Here is a 27,844-nt window from a genome sequence, read left to right as displayed (position 1 = left end):
AGGGAAGGCAGGTTCAGGGTTTTTGGGGGTTTGGGAATTAGCTGGTGAACTTATATGCTTATATGCAAACCCATGGATACCGACAATAGTGTGGTGAAGGCCTAGAAGGAGCAGATGTGGATGGAAGAGTCAATGGGGGGAGAGGGAAGAGGGAGATGTATGTTATACTTTCAACAATAAAGATAAAATTTTAAAAAACAACACTGAGATCTGCTTGAATACTATTTCTTTGAAAAGCTTTTGAGATATATTCATTCATTACATTCTTTAAACTGCAAACTGACGACTAGCCAAAAAGCACAAACATGTAACATGTTCAAAGGTATATAACTTATAAATGGCAAATAATGAACTCACACATTCCAAAGTCTTTTTTATCCAAGTCAATATACAAAATAATTGTCACAACACGCAGCTAACAATATGGTAGATGGACCCCAAATGAAAACACTAAATTTAGGATATTCCAATTAAAGATATTCTCTAATGCTTTGCAAAAAAAAAAACCCTAGCCCTGACCGTGTGGCTCAGTCGGTTGGAGAGTCTCCGCATACACCAGAAAGTCCAGGGTTCGGCTTCCAGTCAGGACACATACCCAAGTTGTGGGTTCCTCAGGTAGGGATTACAAAGAGAAAAATAATGCTATAGCAGGGCTCCTAGCACTAGCTTAATATAAAGTGACTGCATGGATTTCTATATTCTAATGTTGTTTTGCATGAGGGGGGATGGAGAAGGTCTCTGGGACATTAAGGAGCTCTGTAACTGTGACTATGTAAGTATCACTCATTAGGGTTATCTGATGTGGGGGAAAACAGCATACTCTGGAGAGTGAGAAAAGTTTTTTTTTTTGTTTTAAAGGCATTCAATAGAAACTATTTTTGGGTCTAAGTTGGTCTCTCTGTTAAAAAAAAAAAAATATATATATATATATATATATATATATATATGTGTGTGTGTGTGTGTGTGTGTGTGTGTGTGTGTGTATATATATATATATATATATATATATATATACACACACACACATATATATAGTCTTATTCAAGCAGCCCTTTATTGCAACCAAATCATATTAGAATTAAAGAAGTTATATACAACTAATCAAAATCTACATATTTAAAAGAAGAAGAAGAAAATAAAGATTTGAGGATATCATTCTGTTTGGTAAAGCATCATGACTTAATGGCATGTGCTAAAGAATGGGATTTTGAGCAATTCTCAAGTGTGGTCCCTGTGCCAGCAACACTGGTTATCACCTGGGTACCTGTGAAAACGCAAATCCTCAGGCCCACTCAGGCCCAAGACCTACTGAACCAGAGGCCTTGAAGTGTGTCTTTAACAAGCCAGCCAGTTGATTCTGACACACACTAAAGTTTGAGAACCAGTGTTTCAGGGCACTGTTACACGGGTTTTGTGGATGGTATGGATGTGGGGACTGGAGAGCATTTATGAGTAAAGACAACACCTAAGGTATGGTCATCACAGAGGGCAGCTGCGGTCGTACACCTTAGCCCAACTGTGGTGGGAGGAGGGTAAGGTCATGGAAAAGAGGAGATCTAGGATCTGGGAGGTCGCCATGGTGAAGGATCTCCATGAGGATACTGAAATCACCAAAACTGTTTTTGCTTAAAACATTCTCTCAAAGATAAAACTTAAACCCTTTAATAGGTGCTTTTGTTCTCCCCATATTTTATTATTTTACCCTAAAATAATTTTTAGAAAAAATAAATTTTGATGCTATTATTATTTTAAGAGCACACAGTTTACTAATGGTTGGCTTAAAAATACTTAACCAACTTACTAATTTTAAAAGTCTTTTTTCTAAAGCCCTCCTACTACTGTATAAAATATTTTTTTAAAATCCTTTCATTATTGTTATGACTCTACAGATAAATGCTGGCTCATGCACATTCCTTTTTATCTGATGTACCTATAGAACGTATAAAAAATATAAAGAATTAAATGTTTATTACAAAATGTTCACCATCATACAAAAATTAAATGATTAGAGCCAATACCTATTTAGCCTTATTAAAAGGGAAGGAAATCACTTTTCTTAAATCCTAATTTAAATTTCAGGTATTTCAACTGTAGCCATCCAGTTACTTTTTGTTAGTGTTGTCCAATTTTGATATCCAAGAAAACCAGGTTAGAGCCTGGTTGCTATCAGCTGCAGTTTCTCCTCAGTGTGCTTTTACATCCATGCTACTATATTTACATGCAGTGTTTTCACTCAAATTCTACTCTCCTTTTATGCAGACATTGTTGTCAAAGTAAAAATAGCATTAAAAGTGAAACTGGCATTTCATGATAACGTGGACACCTTTCAAAAAGTGGCAAAATTTTAAGCCTCATAAAATAATGGCTAATTAACTCCAGATTTCTTTAGGACTTTACTTTGATTTCATCTGTTTATTATTGGAGTTTACAATGATATAAAGTATGCCATTATGATTACACATTATTTATAGTAGCTGTATCCTTGAGTGTATGAGTGTATATTTATCAGCCATATCCTTCAATTTCCTTTCTGATTAACAACAAAACACTTTTTCTACGTTACAATGAATTAATGTATGAAACTTTTTAAAATAATGTGTTTCTAGAGCATAGCAACAAATAATATAAAGACAGATTAGTTACAGTTGATCTCAGAAGTATATACTAGCAAAATAAGTTTCTAGCACAAGGTTAATTCTTATATTTCCTTTAAAATTTCCTTCTAAATGACTATGAAAATAAGTGCTGGTTGTATTTCAAAATCAACACCCCCCCTCCTTTTTTTTCTTTTAATAATACAGAACCTGTTGAATTTTAGCAAGACAAATGGTCCTATGCAAAAACCACAATTCCCAGCATTCCTCATGAATAGGATGGCAAATGTGACTAAGATCTGGGCAAAAGGATGTGTTAATGTCCTTAAAAGGGAATTATTTGATGTCATTTTCATCTTCTCTTTCTGCAGGATACATAGAGAGATGGTGAGCACTGTTTATTTTGTGGATAAACACTTGATGATAAGAGAACAATAGGATGGAGACCCCGGAACCAAGATGGCAGCATAGGTAAACACCAGTACTTGCTGCATCTCACAACCACATAAAAATTACAACTAAAAGCAGAATAACTATCATCCAGAACCGTGGGAAAGTAGGCTGAGTGGAAGTTCTACAACCAGAGGGGTAAAGAAGAAAGCACATTGAGACTGGAAAGAGATGCAGAGGTGTGGAATGGGCTGGCCCCCAGGTGTGCTTTTTTAATCAGAAGGGAGACACAAGCTCCCACTTGCTCTGAACTCCAGTTCTAGTCGAGAATCTGGGGGACCCAGACACATACAGGGAGAAGCTAGACTTTCTGGTACCAGGGCAGAAATACAAGGGTGGCTTTCTTTCAGACAGAGATGCTCACAGCAGTCATTGTTCTTGCACTGGGACCTCTCCAGTGCAGGTTGACTAGAAGCCATTGCTGTTTGCTCCACCATGGAGATACTCTGAGACCCCACTCCACCCTATTTACAACCCCATCCAAGCTGTGTACAGTGGTTTTGCATATGAATGGCCTGTCTCAGCCTAAAACTTATCAAACAGGCAGCAGCTGGGTCAGGAAGTCCCAAAGCTAACAAAAGAAGGCCCAAGGCCTGCAGCAGCAGCTGCTGTGCTTCACAACTGGGCCTCATCTGGGCACTTCCAAACCGGATACAAAGAGGAGGAATCCTCAGATCTCTCTGAAGCTCCTGCTGGGTGGCCCCAGGCAGTGGCTGGCTAACTTTGCACCTCCTTGGAGATCCAAGAGCCAGTAGACCCAGGGTCAATGTGAGACCATAACAGATTATAACTCTTCATATACATAAGAGACACACTCAAGGGGCAGACTCAGTGAGCACCAAAGCTCCACTGAAGTAAGTCCTTCCCCATAAGGGTGTCTCCTGCACAGCAGCTCTTCCACTGTAGACACAGATGGTCCTCACAGACAATTGGTCTGGAGGTCAATTCCTCCCAGTGATATGAACAGCAATCAAGGCTCAACTACAACAAAACTGTGCACACAGCCCACAAAGGGGTGACCAAGATTGTTCACTTCAGGTAATTGGGGAAGCTGAGCCACAGGGCTCTATAGGACACCTAGCACACAAGACAACTCTATTAACTCAAAGAGACTTAGCAGCTCCCGAATACATAGAAATAAACACAGGAAATCAGCCAAAATGCAGAGACAAGAAACATGTCACTAATGAAAGTAATGGAAGAAAGCAAAACACTTGATATTGAGTTCAAAACCACAGTTATAAAGTTACTCAAAAATTGTCTAGAAACCTCCAAGAAACTTAGGAGGACCTTCAAGGATCTTGGTGAGAAAGCCAAAATAAATAGAAAAAAACCAGACAGAAATTAAGCATACATGACTGAAGTAAAAGTAATAGAGAGAAATTCAACAGTGGAATAGAGGATCCCAAGAATCAAGTCAAAGATTTGAAACACGAAGAAGCAAAAAACAGTCAACCAGAAGAGAAAAAAGAAAAAAATAATCCAAAAAGTTGAAGATAGTGAAAGGAGCCTCTAGGACAACTTCAAGCATATCAACATCTGAATTATGGGGGTTCCAGAAGAAGAGAGAGAGCAAGATATTGAAAACCAATTTTAAGAAATAATGACAGAAAACTTCCCCTACCTGGTGAATGAAATAGAGTTACAAGTCCAGGAAGTACAGAGAACCCCAAACAAGAGGAATCCAAAGAGGACCACACTAAGACACATTATAATTAAAATGTCAAGGGCAAAAGACAAAGAGAGAATATTAAAAGCATCAAAAGAAAAACAGTTACTTACAAGAGAGTACCCATATGATTGTTAGATTATTTCTCAACAGAAACTATGTAGGCAAGAAGAGAGTGACAAGAAATATTCAAAGTGATGAATAGCAAGAACCCACAATCAAGATTATACTACCCAGTAAAACCATCATTTAGAATTGAAGGTCACATAAAGAGATTCACAGACAAGAAAAAGCTAGAGTTCATCAACACCAAACCTGTATTATATGAAATGCTGAATGATAGTCTAGAAGACGAAGATGAAGACAAAGAAGAAGAAAAAGTATGAGCAACAAAGTGACAAAAAATACATATCTATCAACAAGTAAATCTAAAAATCAAATGAATAAAAAATCTGATGAATAGAATAGACTGGTGAATGTAATAGAATCAGAGGCATGGAAAGGGAGCAGAATGACAATTCATGGGGGAGGGGAAAATGGAGGGTTTAGGGATGTGGGAAGAGATTGGACAAAGATCTTACACCTACGGATGAGGACAGTTGGGGGCAAGGGCCTGGTGTTGGGTGGGAATGGGGTAGAGGTGAGCTGTGGGGGGGAAAATAGGAACATCTGTAATAATCTGAACAATAAACATTAAAAAAAGGATCAATAGAATGTGAAGAAACTGTTTTGAACATATACACAGAGCAGACATAGCCAATCCATAAGCCCCTACTAACATGATCTTTTACTTCACAGAGAAACAAACCATCTGTCTTGTTTAAAATACTTATTTTGTATCTTGGCCTTCTGTATGTTTACTTTGGCGAAGTGTCTATTTAGGTCCTTTGTCCATTTTTTAATTATATTGTTTGTCTTTCTTTTGTTAAGTTGTAAGAGTTCCTTATATAGTTTGGAAATTAACTCCTTTTCAGTTATCATTGGCAAATATGTTCTCCCATGCAGTGAGCTCCCTTTTCATTTTGTTGATTGTTTCTTTTGTTGTGCAGAAGCTTTTTATTTTAATATAGTCCCATTTGTTTATTTTCTCCTTAGTTTCCTCTGCCCTATGAGATGTATCAGTAAACACATTGCTATGAGACATGTCTGAGATTTTGCTGCCTATGGTTTCTTCTAGGATTTTTATGGCTTTACCACTTATATTTAAAGCTTTTATCCATTTTTAGTTTATTCTTATGTATAGTATAAGTTGGTGTACATACAGAAGGCCAAGAGACACATGGAAAAATGCTCAAAATCACTAATCATCAGAAGATTCAAATTTAAATAACAATGAGGTTTCACCTCACACTTGTCAGAATGGCTGCCATCAACAACTCAACAAATGACAAATGCTAGTGAAGAGGTAGAGAAAAGGGGACCCTAGTACACTGCTGGTAGGAATGCAGATTAGTGTAACCATTATGGAAAGAAGTATGGAGTTTCCTCAAAAAAATTAAAAATGGAACTGCCACTTGATCCAGTGACCCCACTTCTAGAAATGTATCCTAAGAAACCCGAAACACCAATCAGAAAGAATGTATGAACCCCTCTGTTCAGAGAAGCACAGTTCTCAATAGCTAAATTCTGCAAACAGTCTAAGTGCCTATCAGTAGATGACTGGATAAAAAAGCTATGGTACATTTATACCATGGAATACTATGCAGCAGTTTAAAAAAAAAAAAGGTGAAAGTATTTGCACACTAGGCATAGGGACTAGTCTGCTAAAATGAAAATATACCTTGTAATGTTCTGGTTTACAAAGTTATAAGTTAACTGTATATGTGTGTGTGTGTGTGTGTGTGTGTGTGTGTGTGTGATTAGCAATATCATGAGATCAAATGGTATCAATATGTGTGCATAGTCTCCTTTGAGGATTCTTACTGTAAACTGTCCTCACATTGATATCATGAGAAATAATGTCATCTACTAGTAATTAAGATTCTATGAAGTATCAAACTTGAAATGTTATATAAGTTGTATTTGTATGTATTTACACATATGCATATAAATATATATACTTTTTACATGTGTTATATTGACTATCCCTAACAATTAAAATATATCAATTATTTTCTGTTTTCCCCAAGTTTATCACTGTCATTACTAGTTGCTAGATAGAAAACAAGTCATGTTAGGATTTGCAAAGGTTTATCATGTTAGCCAACAACCATATTTTGCAGTGTTATTAAGAAGTCACAGGAATGTAAAATAAACTAAAAATTACAGCAACATAGCATAATGGTTAAGAACACAATCTCTATAGGTAGATGTCCTGGATTTGAATCCCAGCTCTACCAACTATCACTAGTAAACAAGTTATATAATCAGTATGCCTCTATTTCCTCATCTGAAAAATGGGATGGTAATAATAGGACCTGCTTGATAGGGTGTTAGGAGGACCAATTCAGTTATTATTCATAAAGTGTTTAAACCGGTACATAGGACACAGAAGGGCTATAAAATAATAAAAGGAAACAATAAAAAGAAACAAATCTGATACTTATAGCCTCGTTCAGTGGCCAGCAAACTCATTAATCAACAGAGCCAAATATCAACAGTACAACAATGGAAATTTCTTTTAAGAGCCAAATTTTTTAAACTTAAACTATACAGGTAGGTAACAATGTATTAACTTAATTAGGGTACCTGGTTTTGTGAAATAGCCACACTCAAGGGGTTAAAGAGCCACAATTTTTAGCATAAACCATTGGCCAAGTTTATGCTAAAAATTCTGCAAAATTGTTCAATGCACATTTTAAATTATAAATTACTTATGCAACCTGCATGTTTAAAGTAAAGAAAATAGAGAAATAAGAGGGGTTCAACAGGTTTCTGGGGATTTTTTTTTTCCTTGTCCGTATTGCTTATTTCTCAAGGTGACCTTTCTGGGAAAACGTATGTTATTGTTCTCTGAGCTGAGTATGATTAGTTTCTTCATCACACACAGCCAAATTAGGAAGGCTGCTGTGGTGCCCAGAAATCATCCGTTAAACAGAGTCAAAATTAATGATAATATTGAATTCCCTTTGTGTTTGAATTTCATCTATCCGCATGCAATTATAAATGAGCTTTCAAAGAAAGCTACCCATTAGCTGTTAATTGATAATGACTTCTGAAAGCAATTCCTATACTGCCATTGGTATCACCCCAACAACCTCCTACTTTCTGCAGGGCTTCCTTTCCTCACCCTGAGCCCTGCTGTGGATAATGCCATGCACAAAAATCAGGCTTACTCCTACAAAATGGTATAGTTAAAGGAAGCAACTGAACTATTTCTTTTTCACCATAATTTATTTTACTTGGAATAAAATAGGTACAGATATTGTAACAGTAACAGATTTCTACTTCGTTGTGTCAAAAGTGAGGATTTTTCAAAGTTAGAATAAGTTTTCGATAAGGAAATGCTGGAACAGAGATGATATGTTCTTCACCTGGAGAAAAACAACTCCTAACTATTCATTTTGAATAAGAGTGACATCACCCCAAAACTGGACTGTTCTCCCTCTATGGTACTCACCTTAAATGACTAAATATTCTAACCTCTTGCACATTCCATAGTAAACCCACTTTATACTAGTATTCTCCTAACTAACTGGTTCCAAACTATAAGGAAAAAAGAATTAAGCACTGTCCATCTATATATGTGACGTAAAGAAATTATAAAACAAATGTCAATCTTAATTTGAAATAATTAGAAGCCCTTATTTGAAGTTTTACGTATTTAATTCATATTCTTCTTCCCAAAAAAAATGGCAGCTTGTGATTTTCAAAATATAATGCAATTATTCATAAATAAAATGAAAAAGAAAAACTAGTTTCAATGAAAATGGTTAGGAGAGAAGGGCCAGAGGGCAAGGAGGCAAGATAATGGCACAGAACTCATGAGTGGGGTGGTTACAGCAAAGTTACAAGTAATTTAATTTTAGGTTTTCTGACAGACAAGAGAAAAATGGAAACCATAAGATAAAAATAAGCTTTTCAAATCTTCATGAGAAAGCCAAACTTTCTCTTCCATTAAGTTTTCTACATAGTAACTCATAAGGATATTTTTATTAAGAGTAACACAAAATGCTTAAGACTCATTAAAATGAGCTGCAATTTCCAAACTAATATTTATTTTTACCCTGACATCAACAGTATTCCCCCTATAGACAGCAATTCTGTTGGTCTCAAATGCCCGAACTCAAAGAATATAATTTAAAATTATGAACACACAGCTTTATAAATTTATTTTACTTTCTGTATAATATGGATATGCAAAAATATTTCCAACAGTGGCAAATGCACTTATCTGATGGCCCCATCAATTTCATTGATGCAGCGAACACTTATTAACTAGATTCTATTAATCAAAATTACTAGGTCCCAAGGACACAAAGATTACTGAGACACTGTCCCTATCCTCAAAAAGTTTAGTCTAAAGCACATATCATCCTCATAAGTAAGGAGGGCACAGGCTCCAGAGACGTTTTTAGCAGGAGTTGTTGGTAAATAGAAACTCGAATTTGAAATTATGGAAAACTTCACCAGAAATAAATAAAACATAAGCTCTATATCAAAGTCCGGGAGTATGCCCGTCTATAAAAAAACAGGGAAAACTGCTCCATGTAAAATGAATGTTGTCTTTTCATTTGCCTAGATATGACCAGATAGTATTTGAGAAACTGCAAGTAATTCAGTGTGAATAACATACTGAATTGTTATGGACTGAAAGTTTGTGACCTCCTACCCCCATTGAAAAGGTATTAGGAGGTAAGGCCTATGGGAAATAATTAAGATTAAATGAGGTCATGAGGTGGAGCCTTCTGTCTGGAGAGAGCTGGCTTCATCTCTGCTCTGAGCCAGGAAGAATACAATGAAAAGTTAGTGGTTTGTAATCAGCTGAAGTTCCTGACTAGGCCTCCTCTAGAAACTCACCCCGATTTTAGACTTCAGCCTTCAGCACTGTGAGAATAAATGTCTGCTGTTTATTAACCACCTAGCCTCTGGTACTTCATTATGGGAGCTGGGACTGAGTGAGACAAGGATAATAAAAAGCAAAGCTAGAAAGGATTCCAGAGGCCAGGGCATGGATGGCTTTGTACGACAAGCTAAGATGCATGGATTTCAGCGCAGAGGCCAATGTTGTTCAATTATTTTAAAATGGAGAAATTGTTATTTAGATACAATCATACACAGGAGCCCAATTATAGAACAGAAAAAGGATTTCCTATTTCAAGAGAGTGAAAGGGAATTTGCAAACTAGCCAGGTCAGCTTCTTAATACACAGTTTAAAAACCCTGTTGATAATCAAACCAGGGGTGTGGAGAGCTCATCACAAAGGATTTAAAGCAGAAGAATAATATGAGCGGGTTTGAGATCTTAAAATGATAGCTATAATATGAAGATGGACTAGGGAAAAATGAGAGCCAGTTATGAGAATAAGACCACTTTAGGAAACTAGTAAGAAATAAAACCCTATATTGGGGCAGATGGTAGTAAAATTTTTAGAACATCAGGATAAAGAGAAAACACAAGTGACTATCAAGAGAACAGGCCAATTATGAGCAAAGGAGTAAGAATCAAATAATCAGGATTTTTATCAGCAACACTGGATATAAGACAAAATTGTTGTGATGTCTTCAACATGCTAAGAGGAAACAACTTTGAATCTAGCTACCTATAATAAAATTAAATCCTAGACAAACTTTGAACTACATAACGTCTCAAGGCACTGCTCAAAGAACTTCTATAGGATGTGCCATAGGAAAACAAAGTGCTAACAAGTGAGTTGCAGAAAACAGTGATTTCTGACAAGTTTGACTTGGCAGGTGGTACATAGCAAGAGGTTGTTATTTTTACACGTGGCATAACTAGAAATGACCACGCAGGAACTGCAGAATACTGAAATCCTATTACAGGCCATAACACTGTGGAACTCACTTAGGTGTTTATGTGAAATACTTATAAGAATATGTGGTGCAGATAATTCATAATGGTAAATGATATTTATTGCTTCATTCATAGTTCTTGAATGAAATCACCCATCATCAAGTAATTTGTACTACTTTATTTTATTAAATTAGAACAGGCAGGTGGAAGACAATGAATGGGAAGTGAGGATATAGAAGAAAAAAAAAATGTATCTGACAGTAAGTTCTTCTTTCTAGAAATCTTACCAAATAAGAGAAAGAAGAGCAACTTTAGGGTCCGTTAACAGTGAGTAATTTTTGTTAATTAAAAATAGAAGACTTCAGCACTTTCATATAAAAAAGCTCTGACACCCAATTTGAGCTAGATGTCCTACAATTCAACCCAATAGTGACACTATCTTCCTGTGCTCTTGACAGAAGGCTAGAGATTGGTGGGTCCAACAACCTGTCCTTGGGCTCCATCGATTTGCTAGAGTGGCTCACAGAACTCAGCAAAACATTCTACTGACTAGGTCCCTCGTTTACTGTAAGTGCAGATAACTCAGAAACAGCCAGATGGAAAAGGTGAGTAGAGCAAAGTACATGGAAAGGGCAGGGAGCTTCCATAACCTCTCTGAGCATTCCATTCTCCCATCTCCCTGCTCACCACACAGTAGCTCTTCAAACAACAATCTTTTGGTTGTTATGAAAGCTTCCTTACATGGGCATGCATGAATAAATCACTGGCCTTTGGAAATTGGCTTTATCTTCTGGTCCTGAAGTCAAGGGGTTGGGGGAAAATGTTCTAACTCCACTGATCCTATGGCTGGTTCTCTCTAGCATCGAACTTAGGTGATTTCCAAAGGCCACCTCAGTAACATAAAAAAGGCACCTTTGTTCTCTCACCACTTAGGATATTCCAAGGGTTTTAGGAGCTCCATGTCAGGAATGGGGTAAAAGACCAAATAAAAATCTTACCTAATACTAGACAAACATGTAAATTGACTGTATCTCCGCTATGCCACCAGCCAATCAGGAGTGATATGCAAAAGTACATGGAAGTACATGGGGCAGAACACCTGCCCAATGGCAAGGATGCAGGCTTTCTGCCCCACCCCAGGTCTCTCAGCGTGGGAAGGCAGGGCTGGAGCAGAAAGAAGCCTGAGCAGAAAGCAGCTGGGCTAGAGTGGAAAGGCGGTGCCCGCAGCCAGGGAAAGGAAAGCTAATTCTAGCACAAATCTTTGTGCCTCGAGCTTCTAGTTTATTATAAATTACAATACCACATAAATGCTCTTCAAGAGTATGAGTATTTGTTTGAAGAAAATGAGATCATTAAGGGTCAATGTCCTGAAGAAAGCACAGGTTAAAGAATACATTGGTCATTATTAAAAATAATTGAGGGTTTTTTTCAGGTAATAAATAATGCAGGATTTAAGAAAAAGCAAAAATGAATATCTGTCAAATTTAGTAATTGTGTTGCTTTACAATCTTTTCAGAGTAAAATTTCCTGAAATAAATTCACAATTTTGTTTAGTTTACTCATAATCTGACATCTTTATAAATCAATCAATGTAAGTCAAACTGACCAGTGAAGCTACCCTAAAACTATGCCTTTGGAGATATTGATTTTAAGCTACTTTTTAAGAAACAAATGACTCAGAAAGCACCTTTGACCCTTCCCCTTTCTTCCCTAAGAAACTGAGACAGAAAGGCCTGCTCTAGGAAAGAATCCTAGGGTACTCACCTTACTTTAGATAAGAAGGATCTAGGTAGGGGCCAGGTGGCTAGATCCCTCAGTGTCTGGATTGCTTAGCAATAGATTACCTTGCCTGTTCCTCTCTTCCAGTCAAGGGCATGTACCTTGGTTGCAGCACATCCCCTGTAGGGGGTGTGCAAGAAGCAGCTGATCGATGATTCTCTCTCATCAATGTTTCTAACTCTCTATCCCTCTCTCTTCCTCTCTGTAAAAAAAATCGATAATATATATATATATATATATATATATATATATATATATATATATATATATATATATATTTTTTTTTTTTTTTTTTTTTTTAAAGAAAGAAAGAGCCGAAACCGGTTTGGCTCAGTGGTAGAGCATCGGTCTGCGGACTGAAGGGTCCCAGGTTCGATTCCGGTCAAGGGCATGTGCGTTGGTTGCGGGCACATCCCCGGTAGGGGGTGTGCAAGAGGCAACTGGTCGATGTTTCTCTCTCATTGACATTTCTAGCTCTCTATCTCTCTCCCTTCCTCTCTGTAAAATATCAATAAAATATATTTTAAAAAAGAAAGAAAGAAAGAAAGAAAGAAAGAAAGAAAGAAAGAAAGAAAGAAAGAAAGAAAGAAAGAAAGAAAGAAATGTAGAGCAAGTTCAAAATATAATGCAACTCTCCCACTTTCTATTTCATCCTTCCGCTAGGCCAGTGGTCAGCAAACCCATTAGTCAACAGAGCAGCAAACTGAGGCTTATAAGCCGCATGTGGCTCAGGAGCCACAGTTTGCCCACCACTGCTCTAGGCAAACAGAGTTAGTTACTCTGCACACTGGCAAGTAGTCTGCTTTAGAAATTTACACATTTATGTTGTGTTTCCTATCAATATTCTGGAGAGCTTCAGAAGAAAAGAAAATGAATCAATTAGCAAGCCTTTTTTCTTATCTGCAGAGGAAGACCATTTCCTACTATGTTATTTAGGTTCATTGATATTCAAATTATATTTTGCAAACACAAAGAATTATAATCTCTGTGGTAAGAAAAAGTGCATCTAATTCTAACTATGCATTCGTCCTCAAATTAGATGTTTTGGGATTTTAGAGACTAAGTTGAACCAGGTACAGATGAAGTGACTAAATAGTTTTCTGTGGGTCATGGAGAAGAAAATCTTTATCACATATAATAATACGTAAAGACATGACAAGCAAGAAATAATCAGTGTTCTTAAAGGATGCTATCCCTCTGTTCCTTCCCATTCATCACAGAATGAATAAACTGCTATCTCATGTTTTCCTCTTTATTTTTAAAACAAGTTCACCCCCTACACATATATTACAATTTAGTACAAGCATCATACATAAAGGATAGCACCTGACATATAACACACACTCAATAATTTTGTCGAATTTCAATGAAACAACTGAGGTGGTGTTTTTTTCATTTACGTTAAGGTGTATATATTTTTTAAAGTGAACAATAAATACCTTTACATAAATTAGTTTGTCTATGCATTTAGAAGAAAAAGTATTAAATACATGACTAATATATGCCTAATTATCCTTCAGAAACATAGTATTTTACTCTTTCCTTATATCTTTAAAGCCTTGAATGTTTAATTTACCTTATAATATTATTTTATTTTTCTGTTTGGTAAACTCACTAAAAAAAAAAAAAAAAAAAAAATTGCAAAGAGCCCTTGGCTAGTGTGGCTCACTTGGTTGGAGCATTGTCCTCTGCACAGAAGGACCTGGGGTTTGATTTCCAATCAGAGCACATACAAAAATTATGGGTTCAATCCCTGGTTGGGGCGTGTATGGGAGGTGACCAAATAATATTTCTCTCACATGGATCTAAATTACTTTCTCTTTCTCTCTCCTCTCTCTCTCTCTCCCTCCCTTGCCCCCCCCCTCTCTCTCTCTCTCTCTCTCCCTCTCTCTCTCTCTCTCCCCCTCCCCCCCTCCCTCCGTCTCTAAAAAAAATAAATGAAAACATATCCTCAGGTGAGGGTTAAGAAAAATGTAATAAACATAGAAAAGAGACATTTAGATGACTCTAGAAGCAGTTAGGTATCATCTTTCAAAGTGTTCAATGGAGAGGACCAGGTGTTTTGCAGAGAAAGCAAAGCTGTTATTTCAAAGATGTTAATGGTTCTTTTTTGCTAATTGGTTACCAGATAATTCATAAGAGACACAGTCTCAAGTGAATTATAAAGGTCAATCCTTTGTGGAGTGAAATAAATTGTCAAATATAATTTAAAACAAGATTTTTAATTACCATGATAATCAACCTAGAGACAACTTTAGACTGAAAGGCCAAAAACCTCAGTTTGTGGATTTGTATAATTTAACCCAGAGAAAGCATGATGTACCGTCCCCACAAGTAAAAAATATCACCATATTAACATTATAATAGCATCTAATGTTTAATCAACATTTGAAACAACTAAACACTACAAATATTTTGTGCCTAAATTTCCTGTTATCTTCACAGAAAATTTTAGAGCATAAAATAATGAAGACAGATTACACGACAGTCCATATCATACTTGTTTAACATTTCTTTGCCATTTAAACACAGATTTTTAAAGCCAAGAGAAAATTTAAAAGCCACATTTATTTCTTATCTGATTATTGTATTTCACATAGTAAAATAAATTCTGGATAAAAAGCATAGTTCACAGCATAGTATAGAAATCACATTAGTCTTTTGGGGCTTCCATAACAAAATACCACATACTGGGTGCTCGTGAACACAGAAATTGATTCGCCACAATTCTGGGGGATGGAAATCTGAGATGTGCTACCAGCATGGTTAAGTGAAGGCCCTCTTCTGGGTCACAGACTTCTTAAAGCATCTTCACCTGGAGGAAAGGGCTGTGGATCTTTCTGAATCCTTTTTTGAAAAGCACTAGAAACCCATTCATGAGGGCTTTGTCATCAGGGACTATTCACCTCCCAAAGCTTCAGCTACTAGTACCATCATATCAGGCACTAGAATTTCAACATAAAAAGTGGGCACAGGGCTTGGGGAAACACCATAGCAGACCGTAGCTGAAAGTGTAAAATATTTGAGGTCATATGGGAGAGGCATATGCCTACCATTATTCCAAATATATATCAATAACCATTCATTCCCAGTAATTATTATCCCCCATATGTAAAAACATCATACAAAATTAATTCATTCACTATGTAATGCAAAAAGTAGTAATGGTGTCAGAGCTCATAAAATTTTGTAATTTAAGCACTTTTAAGAAATTAGTAAGTTTAGTTCTTAAAAAAACAAATAAACAAAAATGGCCATAAGACCTAAAGTGACAATGAGACCAGTGGTACTGAAACAGTTGCTTTGCCTCACTAGTTCCATAAAATCGGGCTTTATAAACCATAGAAAAATCAAACTACTTGGTTTATTCCTGAAAAGACTGGATCTAAAAATGCTTTAACATTCAATAAAACTTCTGTGTGCCTACTCTGTGCCAGACACACTCCAGGGATGGAGGATACACGGTAGTATCAGCAAACAAAAGACCAAAGGCCCCTGCTCTTGTGGAGCTTATACTAACTTGCAAAAGGGATTATTTATATTAAACTTAAATCCCTCTTATTGTATACTTAAGTTAATTTTTCTCCTTTTCACTACAGATTAAAAAGAACCTTGGCTGCCCATATCAAAATGTCTCTTTATTCTAGACAATATGCTATTCAGATAACTATATTATGTGTGACAATGTTTTAGTAGTTTTCAGATACACTTATAATTTCATTATTTGTAAAAAAAAAAAAAAAAAAGAAAAGAAAAAAATCCCCTGCAAAAACAAACATGAAATCCATATTGATTTTAAATATACTTTAATTAACATTGAATTAATGTTGTTCAATAACAAATACCAATAAAAATAATGATTAAGTCACAGGATTTATCATAATAAATGCTATGAATGCTATTGATTATCTATGGAAGGGAAAGCGAAACAAGGGATATAGAAATATTATATGATTATATAAGTAAAATGTCCAAGTAAATGTATATATCAAGTAAATGTCCAAGGATTTAGGTAACTTGTTATATAATCAAATGCTTAAATGTGTAACCCAGACTTTGGGACCCATCATCCCTTAACCCCCCGTAGAGGAGACCAGAGAGGCCTTGTGGGTTCTGCAGACTGTGAAGGGGACTCCATGGTCAGCTAATAGCAAAGGAGTACACAAGAAGCTCAGGTGGCCCTACCACAGAACAAAAGAAACAAGAATTCCCATCTCAAAGCCTAGAAAGGGGAGAACCAGAAAAAATGTGTCCCAAAATGCACATGTCCAGATCGCATCCTGCATTCATGTGGCTCATAAAATCAATTCTATCAAAAGTTTCCTTACAGGTAAAAATTCTCTCTGCATTTGCTGCTTTGAAGACGGCTTTCACTTTTCTATTAAAGTTTCTGCTTTCTAAGCTAATTTTTTACAATGATTCAATCACTCTATATACAAAGTTTCCAAAGTTGGTAATACAACTAAATTTGGTACCTTTCCAACCAAACAGTTATAATCTACACATTCAAATTTGTGGATACCCCTCTTAAATTTCCTCTACTGGAACATTTAAATTGTTTCTCCCACCAATGCATGCATCGGTTTACATTACCATATTTTAAATCAAACTTTGCACACTGGATTAAAAATAAATAAATTCAAATAAAAACAAGGGGGAGGGAAGGAGAAGTACCTTTAATTTGGATCCATGAGGTATCAGAGATTTGTCCTGCTTGGGCGGTATATACAGCTCCCATTTCCCATACTCCAGTTTTTTAAATGGGTATGAAAATGGATTCCAATCATCTAAAAAATGAAAGAAGAAAGGTTAACAATATCATGATCAAACTGATATTTAATGAACTTCAAGTAAAGCATACCTACTTGTACCAAATCAAACTGCCTAAAAATTATTAAGTATAACAAGGTGTTAATCAAAAATTTTTACTAGCAATTTAGAAAAAGTTATTCTTAATTTATTTTTAAATGTATTTAAAACTTCGCCTTTTGCATCTTAATATTAAAGATTATAACATTTTCCATTATACTTTCAACTCTAATCCTTCTATTAATAAGTGGAATGTAAAAGAAAACAGTGGGTACTTCTTAAAGAAATACCATCAACAAAGAGAGATAATATGGTAGAAAAAAAACCAGAAAAACATTCTAGGCAATTAGATAAGATACCTGTCATGGTAGAAAAAAATGATGAAAAAAACCCTGGAAATCCTATTACATTTACTCAAAGTCACAAGCATGTGACAGAACTGAGTTAAAATCTAAAGAAATGCCTGAAGCAAGAAAGGCAGAGATAATAAACAATAGAGGGCAAAGGAAAGACAGGTTAAAGATCCTGGAACAAAGTCAAATTGAGCAACAACAGACTCAGGCACACACAGAAACTTATATAATGGAGGTGGCATTAAAATCAGTGAACAAAGGACACACCATTATCAAGTGGGGCTGGTTATCCTTATGGGGATAAACAAATGAGTCTAGACCTAAGGATATGCCAAAGAATCTCTGTAAGAGATTAATGTTTAGATATGACAGGCAAGAGGGTGCCCTCTCGGCTCCGGAGCAGCAGCAGCTGGCGATCTCAGCCTAGTCGGAAAGTTTCAGGGGAAATTTAGATTCCTCCCAGCCTGGGACTTGGGGCTTTAACTAGGGTAGCTCTCAATTTCTCCTGCTCTGCACTTCATTTGTGGTGAAGATCTCATCCTGATAGAGAATTTTTGGACTGGATCCCGGATTCTTTGTCCACCAGAGTCGGGGAAGAAATCCACAGACAGAAGGTGGTATAGCAAAGGTGGAGAATTATTGAAGAACACTTACAGACTCCCACATGGGGAGGGGGAAAGAGTCCCACTGACTTCCTGTTTCCATGATTTATAAAGGCTGTAGTTCCACAACCCGAAGTACCAGAGCCCTGACCCGTGAAATATCCAGCTGTGAAAGGCAGCAGGGCTGCTGGCCGCAGTGGAGTCTAGAGCCAGTAAACCAGAGCCAGTGGGAGAGAAAGCCACAGTGCTTGAGGAGAGGCTGGGGTGGGAAACCTTGCAGGGAGACAAGGAAAAGCGGGAGCCAGGAGCATTTGTTCAAAGGCTCTAAAACCAAAATGGCCATTCTCCCTTCCCCCACTCTCTAGTAGCCACAGGGCATGAAAAGAAAAACATCCACCCTAGGTAATACAGCCTACCCCACTCTCAATTCCAACTTTTCAGAGGAAACAAAAGCAGAGGCCAAGCCTACCACTTTGAACAGTCTCAGGAGCCTGAGCGAGTGGATGGAGGGAGGACTCTTCTGACCCACTGTCCTGGGAACCAGACTGGGACATCCCCCTACAGGAGAGCTGACAAATACTCCAGGTTTCCAATGACCCCACTGGTCTCCACAAAAGGATCTCTGCCAGCAGAGGACAGAGCAATATTTAGGCCACCCTCAGAAGACTGCTCTGGGACAGTGAAGCACACCCACCATGTTCCCTGGGTGTTAAAGAGCCACTTCCCCAGCTAAAGCCATTTAAGAAACAGACTTCTGAGTAACTAAGATTAACAGCTGACTAGCAGGAAAACCTGGGCAGAGGTGAAGCCCTGGGAACAGGGAAGGTTTCTGGGCCCCATGCCGCTAACAAGCCCATTTAACATGGCAGATTGTCCCCTCTTAACTGGCAGCCAGGTCCTGAAGAGACAGATAAAACTGTGGATGAATATGTGGGGATCAATTGGAACTTCAAGCAGAGGACAGTTCCTGTCAGAGCTTCCTAAGTATCCCACAGGAAGCACAGAATTGGCAGACAAAACAAAAGAGTGAGATTGAAAGCATGTCCCCATGGGGCTCTAAACTAAGGTGACCAGACATCCCGCTTTTGGCGGGACAGTCCCGATTTTTAACAATTTGTCCCGCGCCCCACTGAATTTTATTTTTTTAAATAAATCTTTATTGTTCATATTATTACAAATGTTCTTCATTTTCTCCCCCTCCATTGCTCCCCTCCACCAGGTTCCCACCCCACCCTCTGCCCTTTCCCCACCCCACACTGTCCTCATCCATAGGTGCACAGTTTATGTTCAGTCTCTTCCCGAATCCCCCACTCCCTTTTCCCTGAGAATCGTCAGTTCACTCCCCTTCCATACCTCTGATTCTATTCATTAAAAAAGTCCTGATTTTTGGAAAGAATGCACGACAAGCTAGGGAACGGCAGGAGAATGGGAAGGGAATATACGGTTTTTGGCGGCCATGTGGCTATTTAGTCAAGATATGAGTTTTATATTATTTTTGATAATCTTATAATGTTAACCTTTAATAATAACAAATAATTTTTGAGAACTGATTATCGAGAACTGCTTATCAAAGTTTGCATTGCTGATCAGTTGTTAGAATTGTGGAAAAAGCGCTGTCCTTACCAGGAACTAATGCTGCGACTGAACGCGTTTTTTCTACGGTAAATAAAGTGTGGACATCAGAAAAATCATAATAAAGTGTTGAGACTTTGAAAGCCATTTTATTTGTGAAATATAATTTAACAAATTGTTGTGAAAAATTTCATGACCTTTTAAACAACGACAGCAATCTACTAAGAAAAAAAATTTCACTCAAATGAGAACTATGCTAAAGAATAAGATAATACTATATATATTTTTTATTTATTATATTTGTAAATTGTACTTACATTGATATTTTTAAAAATATATTACAATACTATTTTTGCATTCTATGAAAAATGTTGTTGCTCCATATAGACCAAATTTTTAATCAAGAACTCCACCCCCCACCCCCAGTCAATGGTGTCCCGCTTTACCAATGTTAAAATCTGATCACCTTAAGTAAGAAACATTTCATTTCAATAACGGTCCTTCTAAATATTTCTCTACATCCCATCATGAAGACAATGTGAAAATGTCTAAAGTCACTCTATCTTCAGGAACAGATCAACAGGCTGTTATTATACTCTCCTTTCCCAAATTCATCTCAACTATTGATGGTATAACATCCCTCTACCAAAGTAAAGAATTTAAGGCCTAACTAGAGAGAGAAAAAAGAAACTTGACCTATGCGGAAAACCAATTACTGTTTCACTAATAGAGAGATAAGGACAGGAAGCCAGGAAGGCTGTCAACAACATTAATTGCTCTAACCACTCACCTTTAGTTGGGACATTGTTAGCTGAAGCAGCCCGCACTGTTTGTCCTTTGTAAATTTCTGTTATTTCCTGCCTAAGCACTATGGGTGTTTTCCCCATAGCCTCAATAAAAGGGGATGGCAGGGCCAGAGCAGTGGGTAGTTCTCCCACTAGAGTTGGACTGCCACCTGGCCCCACATATCACTAAATTAAATCTCTTCTAGTCTCTTTTCATTTGTGTGTGGCTTTTCTCCAGAACCAGAACCCCGCACTGGGACCCTGAACCACGTGGGATGTGAAAGGAGATCCCACAGACCTATGAATATCTGAGTCTTGAAACACTATAAATGTACTGAAATTATTTTTAAGCTAATCACTTAACACATTAAGACAAGCAGCAGATCGGTTCCTGATTTGTTAGATATGAAAATAAAGAGTACAGTTCATTAGTTCATTCATTCACTTATTAAATATATATTGAATGCTTAATGCAGGCCCTGCTCAATTCAAAGCAAAAATTAGCATTCAGACCAATACCCATAGCTCAAAAAATGTTAACTTAAATAACAGTCCATCAAAATTAGTACTAAATATAGTAATACAGGATACACTAAAATTCAATAGTAAATAAGAATTTGTTAGTTTTAAAGTGAAACCTCAATTATATGGGAAATTTACATATATCAATTTATTTAAAAGCTGTAATCAGTACTGTAAAAATAAATGTGCACTAAAAAATTACTTTTTATATCAGCTGAATTAGTTTTTCAGCTTGCAGTCACTTAAGTTTTAAATCTATTTTAAAAAGTATTAGATTTGTATAAAGAAAAATATGTTAACTGAAACATTTTCTTTTTATAATATCTTATAGATCTAAATATCCTAAAGCTTATTGATTCTACACTGTAAAAAAAAAAAAAAAAATTTATCATCTTCAAGAGGCCATTTTATTACCATCTCTCTTCCTCACGGTAATTCAGCTGTTGGCTTTACTACAGGTAGATTTTTCTTGCCAAATCTTAGCCTTAAAAGCAAAATTTAGAAAACCTTCACATATGCCCCAAAAGAAAGTCCCTTCTACCAACCATTAGGAGTAATGTAGAATATGCTAAAGATTTATTGTGTTTGTCCAGGCAAATATGCACGAAACAAGATTTTTGCATTAGACAATTTTTTATCCAAGTAAATCCCTCTTTAGCAAATAACCAGAGCCTTTCATCTCTCTGACTCTTTCTCCAACCCCTTTTCAGCTTTAAATTTTCCTCACTCTTATTAGTGTTACTTCTTTCCATTTGAAATTGTGGGATCCCTTATCACTTCCCACTTGGTTCAGGGTTCTTCTTCAGGGTTCCCTGTTCTGGAGAAGGCCGCACACAAATGAAAAGAGGCTAGAAAAGAGTTAATTTGGGAAAATGGGGGGCCAGGCGGAGTCCACCTCTAGGGGGAGGACTACCCACTCTCTGGCCTTTGCTATCTCTTTTATTGAGGGTATGGGAAACACCCATATTATTTAGCCAGGAAATTCCATTAATAGACAATCAGCAAGAATTTACATATGATTAACAGGTGAAAGTTGCTTTAACTACCAAAGTCTCAATTAAACAATGAGTTAATAGCACCCACCATTCAGAGAGATTAAGGTTGACCAGTCTTCCAGATTCCCTTTTCACATTTAACTAGTACTAACAATGTTCGGTTTCCAGCAAAAATATATATATGTTAACCCACTTCTATCATTTGAAACATGTATATTAACCCACTTCTATCAAATATGAAATATTTTTTCCAATTTCTTGCTAAAATGGTTTTCCAAAAAATAGCTAATAAGATTGAGTTCTTATCCATAGGATACATGTATCTAAGGCCCAGAAATGAAATTACCAGAAAAAAAAAACACATTTGATTTGGTCCTGTCTTATAAACTTAACATTAAACAGTTAAGAAAGAAGGACCTATATCATTAAATAATAGCTAGATATGATTACAGGAGCCAATGATTAAAGTACATAATTAAAAGTGAACAAAAATTAAACATCAGATGGTTGGTATAAAAATAGTAAAGTTGAAGTGTTGTTGTTTTTTTGTAATAAAATGTAATTTAGAAAAGAGAAGGCAAATAATAAAAGCTGAAAGGCAAATTTTAGGGAAATTTATGTCCTACAAAGTAAGTCATGAGAATTTATTCCTAAAATAACTGAAAATAATGTGACAATAATTAATAACAACAATAACAAATGTTTCTAAGTCACAACAGAATAGATCTAAAGAACATAATTTTAGATTACTCTTTTTTTTCGTTTTAATCTTGTATGATTTATATCCCAAGTACACAAGATAGAAATAATTTTAATTAAGTACTTAATAGAAATAGTTTGTATCTCTATGTTGGCCTTAAGAGAGAACCAAAAATAACACCCACCACATGTGACAATTATTTGCTTCTCTATAAAGCACAGAACACGGAGAGAGTCCAGTAGTTCAGTGATGCAAACTTTTGTGCAAACCAGAATCACCTGAACTTACTAAAACAGAGTACTGTACCCTATCCTCAGAGCACTTGATTCAACAGATCTGTGGTGTGGCCTAATAATCTGTATTTCTTTCTTTTTTTCTTATCCTCACAGGAGGATATTTTTGTATTGCTTTCAGATAGAGTGGCAAGGAGGGAGGGAGAGAGGGGAGAGTTAGATGATAGATACATAGATGATAGATGATAGATAGATAGATAGATAGATACATCAATTGGTTGTTTCCCAAATGTACCCCAACCGAGAGAATGGGGAACAAACCTGCAACCCCAGGTATGTGCCCTAGCCTGGGAATCGAACCCATAACCTTTCTATGTGTGGGACAATGCTCTAACCACGGAGAAAAGTGGCCAGGGTCAATCTGCATTTCTAACAAATTTCCAAGTGATATTCATGCTACTGGATTAGGCATCATACTTCAGAAACAACTGCCTTGTCAGTCAGTGAGCTCTGGGGTTCTCTACTCATGGCTTTGTGAGTAATTTTCTAGATTAAATTAATTTACAGACTACCAAATAATGCTCTAAATCAATAGGTCAAAGAAATTCTGAGATAGAAAATATCATTAATAATGATTTAAGGTAAATATTACTCATGCGAAATTTAAAATTTAGAATTTTACCAGTGTGGTAAAGATTATAGAACAGATTCTGAGATATTAAGAAATTTGAATATATTAATGTGAGGGAAAACTTTGATAATTTGAACACTAAAAGACAATGAGGTGTCACTTCACACCTATAGAATTGTTATCTACACTAATAAAAGAGAAAGATGCAGCCGAAACCAATTTGGCTCAATGGATAGAGCGTCGGCTTGGGGAATGAAGGGACCCGGGTTCGATTCTGGTCAAGGGCATAACCTTGGTTACGGGCATATCCCCAGTAGGGGGTGTGCAAGAGGCAGCTGATCGATGACTCTCTCTCATCGATGTTTCTAACTCTCTATCTCTCTCCCTTCCTCTCTGTACAAAATCAATAAAATATATTAAAAAAAGAGAGAGAGAGAGAGAGAGAGAGAGAGAGAGAGAGAGAGAGAGAGAGAGAGAGAGATGCAAATTAGCTGTACCTTCATGATGCCCACCAGCCAATCAGGAATGAGTATGCAAATTAGCCCAACAAAGTTGGTACACTGATTTGCATACACAGGCGCCAAGCTGATGGGGTGGGACACTTGCAACGACACAGGCGTTCCACACCACTCCACCCACTCTGGGTCCCTGGGCAGTGTGGGAAGGTGGAAAGGTGGCTCCAGGCCAGAGCAAAGGCAGTGCCGGCAGCCAGGGGAAGGAAGACCCATTCTTGCACAAATCTTCATGCATCAGGCCTCTAGTTATCAATAATTCAACAAACAACAAGTGCTAGCAAGGATGTGTAGAAAAGAGAACCCTCCTGCCTGCTGGTGGGCATGCAGACTGGTGCAGCCACTGTGGAAGACAGTATGGGGTTTTCTCAAAAATTTTAAAATGGAACTGCCTTTTGTCCCACCAGTCCCACTTCTGGAAACATATCCAAAGAATGCCAAAACACCAATCAGAAAGAATATATCCCTGCCGGGACCAGTTTGGCTCAGTGGATAGAGCGTTGGCCTGCGGACTGAAGGGTCCCGGGTTCGATTCTGGTCAAGGGCATGTACCGTGGTTGCGGGCACATCCCCAGTGGGGGGTGTGCAGGAGGCAGCTGGTCGATGTTTCTCTCTCATCGACATTTCTAACTCTCTGTCCCTCTTAATTCCTCTCTGTGTAAAATCAATAAAATATATTAAAAAAAAAAAAAAAAAAAAAAAGAATATATCCCTATGGTCATTGCAGCATTATTTACAATAGCCAAGATCTGGAAACATCCCAAGTATCCATCAGTAGATGAGTGGCTAAAAATGATATGGTACATTTACACAATGGAATACTATTCAGCTTTAAAAAAGAAGAAACTCTTACCCTTTGCAACAGCATAGATGGACCTGGAGAGTATTATGCTAAGAGAAATAAACCAGGCAGAGAAAGACTAATACAATATTACCTCATTTATACAATATGTTAATCTAATGAACAAAATAAACTGACAAACAAAATGGAACTAGATGCATGGAACAGACTGGCAAATGCCAGAAGGGAAAGGTAGAGGAGTGACTGTGAAGGGATTAACTAAAGAATATACCGTATATGCATATATCATGGACATGGCAACAGAGTGGTGTAGGCCAAAGGAATAGTGTCAATATAAAAATATTTAATGAAAAAACAATAATAAAGTTTAAATTCTAAAAGAAAAAAAGATAACATATATATAGGTGGAAAAGAGTAGGTTAATAGTTGCACTGTGACATTCTTTTGAGTTAGTGATGCTATTGTAATAATCATAACCATATGAACAACTATAAACCTTCTTTTGCCCACCCTGCACCAAGACCACTATTCAGTATATTGTTATTAATATCGATAGATAAAGTTTTCTAGAATATTCTCACCAGGACATTGCTTGGTTAAAATATATGAGCCACTGATCACAAAATGAATAAAATATGATGGCTTTTACCTAGAAAAGTAATATTACAGTTTTCAAATGTTAATGTATTATTTCATCTTCCTATTTATGCTTCATTTCATATAATGCAAACATTTCTAAGTTCAAAAGTTAGGTAATCCCCAACACAATGTATGTTTATTATTCTAGTATTGGTAGAGTTTTAAAAACATATTTTTTGCTTGCAAAAATTATTATAAAATTTTCTAAAACATTTGATGCTTATCAAGTTAGTGTAACTTGACACATTTGAAAGCCAAAATTTAATAGGCATTTTATTAAGAATGGTTTAAATTTCATCATCATATTTGATAACGCATATGATAACATTTATCAACAAACTCAAAACCAGCAGGCAAAATTCAAATCAAGATATGGAAAATAAACAATATGAGATGCACAGTGCAATATGAACTGCAAACTACATGCTGTACAGGTGGTCAAGCATTAACTAAGGTCACTTCATCAGGCACACAAATTCTATATTTATTTGAAATCTAACAACCTGTCTTTTTTTAATGTAATAGTCCTCACACAAAAATTATTAAATATCAGCTTTCTTCAAATATTCCCAAACCCTAACTCACAGTAAAGTGTTTCTCTTCATTAGCACTTAGCAAATTCCTGTGGATTTTTTGCGTTTAATACACATTTTCAGCATGCATGACTGAAATGGTTACAACTTACTACGCACAGCCTTACTCCTTTGATGGATATACCAATGTGCTGAAGCACATGGTCTACACTCCGGCCAACCTCTGCCTCAGGCAGGCCTTACTAAGCATTGAAGTTAGATCTCTGGTGGATGCAGATTGTCCAGGTTCCAGGGTCAATCCCCAGTCAGGGCCCAAGCAGGATGCAGCCAATCAATGATTCTCTCTCATTAAAGTTTCTATAACTTTGTCCCTCTTCCTTCCTCTCTCTATAAAATCAATAAAAACCTATTTAAAAAAAAAACAAAAAAACATTTTCTTGGTCAAGTAGCTTCTACTTGTTCATTTCTATTGGGCTTTTACCTAAATCAGTGATTTGCAACCTCTTTCATCTCATGACACACATACACAATTACCAAAATTCTGCAGTACAACAAAAAATATATTTTTTGCCAATCTGACAAAAGAAATAGGCATAACTTTGATTCATTCACACTGGATGACTATTGTTGTATTGGCTATAGTCATTTTTTTATTTGGCATTTTAAGGAAAAAGAGGTCAGTGCCCCTCCCTAAATAGACAGGTTTTGCTTGTTTTAAAAATTATTACAGCACACCAGTGTGCCGTGGCATACCAGTTGAAAATCACTGGCCTAGACTAAGGTCAGGTTCTAGCAGAGATATTATAAAGGAAAGACCACATTGGGAGACATATATTAAAATTTAATGCTGACAAGATAGCTTGGTCAATAAGTGGAATGAAGGGTCAAATTGGATGGCTAAAGATTTCTCTGAGGATAAAATCATTAAATATTTTAAGGCTTTGGAAAGGTAAAACAACTTGAATATATCAGAACCTGGGGAAAATAGGCTTAAATAAATGAAAATGTGTATCTTCTTTTGGAGCTCAGATTAGCACTAAGTTTATGGGTGATATCAAACATAAGCATGCCAAGCTGTTGTTGATAATGTTTGAATTTATCTTGGACTCTACAATAGTCCTATAAGGAAAATAAATCTAAAAACTATCACACAATCCACTCCCTTAAGCAAAAACAATGATTTGAGCAGACTATCTCAAAACTAATGATACAGGATTGAAAAGTTTTATTGTGATAAAAGTAATAAAAGTTATTACAATAACAAAAATAGGATAAGGTGGTGACATTGATGGCAGCAACAGCAGTTCCAGATTGTCCTTAGAGCTTGCAGTTCAATATCTAATTCAATATCACAAAAGTCCTATGAAATAGTACAAATTTCATTTGATGAATGAGGAAACCAATTCAAAGAGAGGAAGCCATAAAGCCAAATTCCCATAGCTATTCAGTGATGGAGCCAGGATTTGAATCCATGTTAGCCTGACCCCTGCTTCTATCTGTGTGTACTCTTACCCTACATAACATAAATAATGTAGACACAGTCCAGGATCAACCTACATTAGAAATGTGCATAGCACATATTGGGCTCTTAACAAAACTTATTTTTGCACTATCAAATATCTTATGCTCGCCCTAACCAGTTTGGCTCAATGGATAGAGTGTTGGCCTGCAGACTAAAGGGTCCAGGTTTGATTTTGGTCATGGGCATGTACCTTGGTTGCAGGCACATCCCCAGTAGGAGGTGTGCAGGA

At 36.6% G+C, this 27,844-nt stretch overlaps 1 protein-coding gene across 1 annotated transcript in view; it reads right to left on the bottom strand.

Moving 5' to 3' along the window:
• The window catches only part of GBE1 (1,4-alpha-glucan branching enzyme 1), a 284,975-nt gene that overhangs the window by 175,710 nt on the left and 81,421 nt on the right, over positions 1-27,844 (bottom strand). Inside the window, exon 3 of the mRNA XM_084875638.1 lies at positions 17,080-17,192. Within this exon, the coding sequence (XP_084731764.1) occupies positions 17,080-17,192 (113 nt within the window). The remainder of the gene's footprint in view (positions 1-17,079; positions 17,193-27,844) is intronic.

This window comes from Pipistrellus hanaki (assembly GCF_964339955.1).
Source record: "Pipistrellus hanaki genome assembly, chromosome: 2".
Taxonomy (NCBI): domain Eukaryota; kingdom Metazoa; phylum Chordata; class Mammalia; order Chiroptera; family Vespertilionidae; genus Pipistrellus; species Pipistrellus hanaki.
This window is presented reverse-complemented; position numbering and strand designations above follow the sequence as displayed.